Source organism: Stenella coeruleoalba, assembly GCF_951394435.1.
Source record: "Stenella coeruleoalba genome assembly, chromosome: 19".
NCBI classification, from domain to species: Eukaryota; Metazoa; Chordata; class Mammalia; order Artiodactyla; family Delphinidae; genus Stenella; species Stenella coeruleoalba.
Window position 1 is genome coordinate 3608711 of NC_137165.1, and position 6614 is coordinate 3615324.

General features: G+C 45.7%; 1 protein-coding gene across 2 annotated transcripts in view; it reads left to right on the forward strand.

Moving 5' to 3' along the window:
- The window catches only part of TEKT3 (tektin 3), a 164397-nt gene extending 159194 nt beyond the window's left edge, over positions 1 to 5203 (forward strand). The window contains exons 8-9 of one of the 2 annotated variants that reach the window (XM_079903871.1): positions 4607 to 4859; positions 4997 to 5203. In XM_079903871.1, coding sequence (XP_079759997.1) covers positions 4607 to 4823 — 217 coding nt within the window. In that variant the 3' untranslated portion in view covers positions 4824 to 4859; positions 4997 to 5203. Of the gene's footprint in view, positions 1 to 4606 lie in introns of both variants that reach the window. The other variant, XM_079903870.1, reaches the window with a different exon arrangement.
- The last annotated feature ends 1411 nt before the right edge of the window (positions 5204 to 6614 follow it).

Sequence of the window (6614 nt, forward strand, 5' to 3'; positions counted from 1 at the left end):
TGCATTCTAAGTATCTGGAATTGCTTTTTTAAAAAATTGGTATTTTAATGTGTCCTTTTTCAGAAGAGCCCTGACAGATAAATTTTCCACTAGACTAACGTTTGGCTGTCAGGAGTGAAGACTCGCACGTCACCCTGCTCCGTCCCTACCTTTGGGTTCAGAGTTCCTTTTGAAGCGGTGAAAACAGCTCAGGGAAGGCTGGGAGACGAGAAGCAGGCCAGTGTGATTATAAACCACTCACCCTCATAAATCCCGTCACCAGCCGTGTCCGACAGCCTCTCTGAAGATCTGTTTCTTTGCTAGTGGTATTGTGTACCCTGGGATCTTCAAAAAAGAAACGTACTTTTAAAATCCAGCCTGACCTAAACAACAACAAAATATGCCTTTAGCTCAGTTCTCAGATGCTGTGTTTACAGATCTCAGGCCAGAGGAAACTTCCACACTTAAGTTTAATTCCTTCCCTCCCCCACTAGAAGTAAGAAGACAGTTCAGGCTCTAAGATGAAAGGAGATGCACGGTGTGGGTGTGTTTTCACGGCTTGTCGTTGCATCCGTGAGCCTTTTGGGGGTGCTCTGCGGTGCTCCCCACCTCGGGCTGGCTGCAGGTGGCTCCCTCTGGCCTGTGCTCCCTCTTCATCACCTGGGGTCTGCTCCTCGTTCCTGGGAGACGCTTGACTTGGACTTCCGGGCAGCTTCCTACCTCCCATCATGGGCTGCATCTCCTAGGAGACAGAAGTTGGTCCCCATCCATCAAGCATTTTCTGTGCCCCTGTCAACTGCAGGAGGGGCTGTGGATGTCACTTTCCCGGACCTGATGGCCGGCAGGGAGACGTAGCACACAGGCCACGACAAGCACCCCGAGGGCCACAGAAGGGCTAGCGCTCTTGGAACACACGACATCGACATCGGGCAGCGAACTAGTCCCAGGGCTGAGGGAGGGACTTCCCTAAGAAGGGTCTGTCCAGCCGGGCTTTGAGGATGGCGTAAATTAGCGGGATGAAGAGTGGAATAAGAGCATCGTGGGCTGAGGGGACGGCAAGGGGGAGACCCTGAGGTCAGACACGGAGCAGGGACATTCAAGGACTTGCCTGCATAATGGAGAGGAAGGGCGCAGGGGCACGGGGAGACAGGTACCGCAGATTTTTACATTTTTACGTAGGGGTGTGAGGAAGAGGGTGGGGTCAGGGATGATCAGAAGACCTTCGGTTCCAGCATCCGCAAGGATGACGTCAGCATGGCCTGAGATGGGGCAGGCAGGTGGCCTGGGGTGCTGGTGATTCATCTGCTCTGTACCCCACCTTGGCGTGGGTGGGCCCCTTGCGGGCATACCCACCAGGGAGGGTGTGTCCAGAACGTGGGCCTGCAGGGCGGTCCTGGGGAGTCTCCAGACCCCCTTCATTTGTCCGCTGTGGCCTCGGATGGAGATGTGATGTTTGCCCCGTCGCGGTGTCGGTCCAGCCGAGGCACTTCAGGTAACCTCTCTGAGTTCAAGGCCAAAGAGAGTTCAAGTCCCTCAAAACTGTGTTTCCTTTTTGGAAACTATTTATTGTTTTCTTTCTGGCTTTAAGAGCTGTATCTGTTCGTGATAGAAAATCAGAAAATGAAATAAAAAATAAAAATCACCGTCAATTCTCCTTGCCGTTGAGGGATAACCGTGGTTGCCACCAGGCACGTTAACAAAATTGTGATCACGCTGCATGTAGAGTTCTCTATCCTGACTTTTTCAACCAACATTGTATTCTGAGTCTCCTTCCCCAAGGCAAAAACAAATTCTTGTTTAAAAAGTATTGCCTGCATAGTATTCCATCGTCTGACTACGGTGTCCGTTATCATCAGGATCTTGTTTCCTCTTGTTCTCTCATAATAATACTCAGTACAGGGTAACACAATGAAGGCATTGTTCCTTTATCGTTTTCTGTCAAACTTTTCACTTTGTTTAAATTCACAAGTAAGAGAGAGACACGCTCTGATTTTAAAACAAATTCAAACAGTACAGATCCATATGGAGTAAAAAACAAGAGCCTCTTTTCTTCCCTCTCCTCTCCCCCCCACCAGCACCCCCCCCCCCCACAACCTCAACCAGCAGCTGCTGATTTGGTGCATAATACATTTACAATTTGTCCTTTACGAAAAGCAGGGGGCGGAGGGTTTTGAGTAGAGACGTTGTGGCTTTGGTGCCGTCTTAAATGAATATTCTGTGAGAGCTAATTTTGGGCCTGACACTATTTTGGTTCTTGTGGTAGGGTTGCCAGATTTTGCAAATTAGCGACCAAGTAAATATGAATCTCAGATAAACGACGAATAATTTTTTAGTATTAGTATATCCCCAATACCGCAAGGCATCTTTACACAGAAAACACTTACGGTAAGTAAAAATACTTGTAGTGAATACTATTCAGCCTTAAAAAGAAAGGAAATTCTGACACGTGCTACCACATGGATGAACCTTGAGGACATTATGCTGAGTGAAACAAACCAGTCACAGGAGGACAAATACTGGACGATGCCACTTGTATGAAGTACCTAGTGTGGTCAGATTCATAGAGACAGAAAGAAGAACGGTGGTTGCCGGGGGATGGGGGTCGCGGGGCGGAGTAGGGGTTAGTGTCGAAAGGGGACAGAGCTGCCATTATGCAAGATGAAAAGAGTTCTGTGGGTGGAGGGTGGTGATGGCCGTGCGACTGCCCATGATGCCACCAAACTGCACACTTAAAAATGGCTCCGATGGTAAATTTTATGTTGTTTCTATCTTACCGCAGTGAAAAAAATACCTGGACTAAAAACATACGTGTTTATCTGAAATTCAAATTTAACTGGGCCCCCTGTGTATTATCTGGGAGGCCCGCGCTGTGGGGATGACAAATAGAAATGAGATGGTCTCACCCAGAGGGTCCAGGGCCGAGGCCAACTTCCCAGGTCTCTGCTTCTGGGAGCTGAGTGGGCGGGGCAGGAAATGGGACCCAGTTCCTTATTATGGCCACCGAGACTCCTGATTTCCTTCTTAGCTTCCTGGATAACTGTGAGTGGTGTATAAACACATGTAGGCCGTCTGCCTGTGGGGAGGGCAGTTCATCCGTCCCTGGGGCTCAATTTCCTTGTCTGTAGAGCAAGGAAGCTGGGCTTGTTGACCTCTGCCATTTATCTTCCAGTGGCAAAGTCTGTGAAGCTATAAAATGGTCTTGGTATAATGATTTCCACACGGTCTGGGTATTTTTCTAGGATCGTGAAATCCTTTTCCGCCTGCAGCGACGTCCACACCCCTATTTGTTCACTGTCACTATTCTCTTTATATTATGGTACATTTTAGTTAATTTCATGCACACACCCACCCTCCCCCCACCCAACCAGTCTGCTGATAAATGAACATCCCCAACAAAGAAAACTTTAGCTCTGAATCACTGGGCAAAATTTGATGAATTTGGAGTTGGTGGTTTCAACTGAGATAAGTTATTATCCTTACTATTGTCTTTTATAACCTGTTTAGTATTCTTTCTCTTGATTGACCACATGGTCCCACCCCTTGGATATTATTGGCCAAATCAGAGGGTAAAGGAGTCCTTGCTTAATTGCTCTCTGGGAGGAGAAAGTTTCTAAATATAAACACAACAGAAGAAATCACAAAGAAAAAGAAAGATTTAGCTAACTAAAAATTGAAATCTTATGTGTAACGAAATATAAGCTAAATTAAAAGGTAAAAAACAAATTAGAGAAAACATTTGCCACAAGCTTAACAGACCAAAAAAAAAAAAAATGTAATATGCCTAAAACTTAAAGAACTTTTTGCCAAAGTTTAAGATAATTAGTAATACCCCAGTAGAAAAATGAGCAAAAGACAGGAAGAGGCAATTCACGGAAAAATTGCAAAATGCCCAATAGACATTTAGGAAAGTTTCACTAATAATCAAAGAAATGAAAATGATATCAGTTAAAATAATTTGAGGAGGAAATGCTAGATTTTTTACATGAAATGATGCCTTTTTTCCTTTCTGTCTTGAAAAATGTGTCATGTTTTTCATCATCAGCACAATCAGAACGGCAGCTTGTTTCATGGTTTACGTAGCTGATTTCATGAATTATCATTTTCATGTCCCATTAGGTTTTTGACGTTTCGATATTTACTCTGGAACCTTGGGGCATTGCTGGGGGGAGGGGCATTATCACTGGAGGAGTGCCCATTAACTAACCCCTCCCCCACCGTAGTTAACAGGTTGGGCTGAATTCTAAACGCTGAATAAAGCTGGGTGTTCCCCTCTTCCTCACTATATAAACAGCTTTCAATGATAAAGTAAATGCATGAAAATTGAGCTGTTTCCATTTTCCCCATCTTTACTATTAAAAAAAATCAAATGTTTAAAAGTTTACCTTTTAAAATATTATAAGGTTTAATATTCGCGTGTATGCGCAATGCATGTATGAAAACTTGCTGGTGTCCCCCGAATATCCTTGGTGTGCCTTTTGGATCGTCCTGTTTGCTTTGCGGCTTTGCAGCGTGAAGTAGTTCTGAGGTTGATGTGACCGGTGGGAATTCAGTAACCACACTCGGCGCCGGCGGAGCTGATAACCAGCGTGACTTCTGCTAACCTAACAGGTGCCTCTTCCCCACGCAGCCTGGTTAACGAGGTGTACGAGGTGGACGACACCATCCAGACCCTGCAGCAGCGCCTGAGGGACGCGCAGGACACCCTGCAGTCGCTGGTCCACACCAAGGCCACCCTGGAGCACGACCTGGCGGTCAAAGCCAACTCCCTGTACATCGACCAGGAGAAGTGCATGAGCATGCGCAGGAGCTTCCCCAGCACCCGGCGGCTGGTGGGCTTCTGCTAGGGCCCCCTCCCCTGGACTAGGTGTGATGCTCCCCAGGTAAGGCGGAACCAGGGCGCCGCGCGCGCACGCACTTACACGAGGGCCAATCTATATTCACTTATTAAAGGATCGTATTTATAGACATGTGCCGCGGTCCTGTCTCGTAAAACCTTTCGTTTGCCTCCAAACCTTAGTTGCCGACGATTTACTAGGCCTCTGGGCCAGAGAAAAACAATCGATGTAATAGACAAGGTAAGAACCCTTATTTGTATTACTCTTGTATTCTCTGTGTAACATGAATGGGCTGGAAAGGAGCAATGTATTCTTTTCTGAGGCCGTGGAGGCAGGTATCCCAGCAGGTGGGTTCTGAGAGAACCGGAGAGGTGTCTGGAAGGTAGTAGTCGGGGATAGTTTGAGCAAAATCGAAGGTGGAAAAATAGTGCATTTGGACACTAGTAAGTAGACCAGTTTGTCTGTGATTCATAACGTAGGGTGTGTATGAAGAAACAGGATGGCTGAGACCCCTGGAAAGTTGCGGGGGGGTGGGTTCAAGGGTAGGGGGAGTGATGGACAGCTCTGTGCAGGGACATGGCCTTGTGAAAGCAATGACCGGGTAAGGAAAGTTTGAATTAGAGAGATGGCCGTGGAAACCAAGAGGGGAGAAGCACAAAGCATGTTACAACAAATCAGCAGGACTCGCTAACCTCACAGGCGAGTGAGCCCTGAGGGCCCAGGGTGACAAAAAGTTGCTGACTTTGGGTGGGCCGAAAAATGGGACATTGCTTACATTCTAGGAGGTCCTGTCTTATCTCAGGGGTTGCTTATTTTTTTAAAATAACTTTATTACAAATGAAAAACATTTGCTGATATCTGTTTTGGAAAATAGGGAAAAGACACACCCAGAACTCCTTGTAAATTACTTGCTGTCACAGCGCCCAGAAATAATCACTGAAGTTGGTCAGCATTTTATGGTATATGCTTTCAGTCCTTTTTCTGTGACAGTATATGTGTCTATAAAATTTATTTACATATGCAGTGTTTATTTACACATATGTATCATATGTAATGCTTATATTTAAATACATAATTAATAACACTTGGGACCACACTTCTGATTTGTAATCTCCTTTTCCTTATTCATATATTATACTATAAATGGGTTTCCATGTCATTAGCTGTTAATGCACGACATCTTTTTTTTTTTTTTTTTTTTTTTTTTTTTTGCGGTACGCGGGCCTCTCACTGTTGTGGCCTCTCCCGTTGTGGAGCACAGGCTCCGGACGCGCAGGCTCAGCGGCCATGGCTCACGGGCCCAGCCGCTCCGCGGCATGTGGGATCTTCCCGGACCGGGGCATGAACCCGTGTCCCCTGCATCGGCAGGCGGATGCTCAACCACTGCGCCACCAGGGAAGCCCCACAACATCATTTTTTAAAACCTTGCCTTGGTGTCTCTAAAAACAATAAATAACCACTCTTGGAGAGTTCAGAAAATACAGGCGAGGGATAACAGAGTATTTGTCTTTCTCTGCCTGACTTATTTCACTATGTTATCACGTGTACGTGGAATCTAAAAAATAAGACAAACGAATGAATATAGCAAAACAGAAACAGACTCACAGATACAGAGAACAAACTAGTGGTTACAAGAGGGGAAAGGGAAGCAGGAGGGGCAAGAGAGGGGTAGGGGATTAAGAGGTACAAACTACTATGTATAAAATAAATAAGCACAGGGAAATACAGCCATTATGTTGTAATAACTTTAAATGGAGTTATTATTTTATTCTATAAAAATATTGAATCACTATGTTGTAT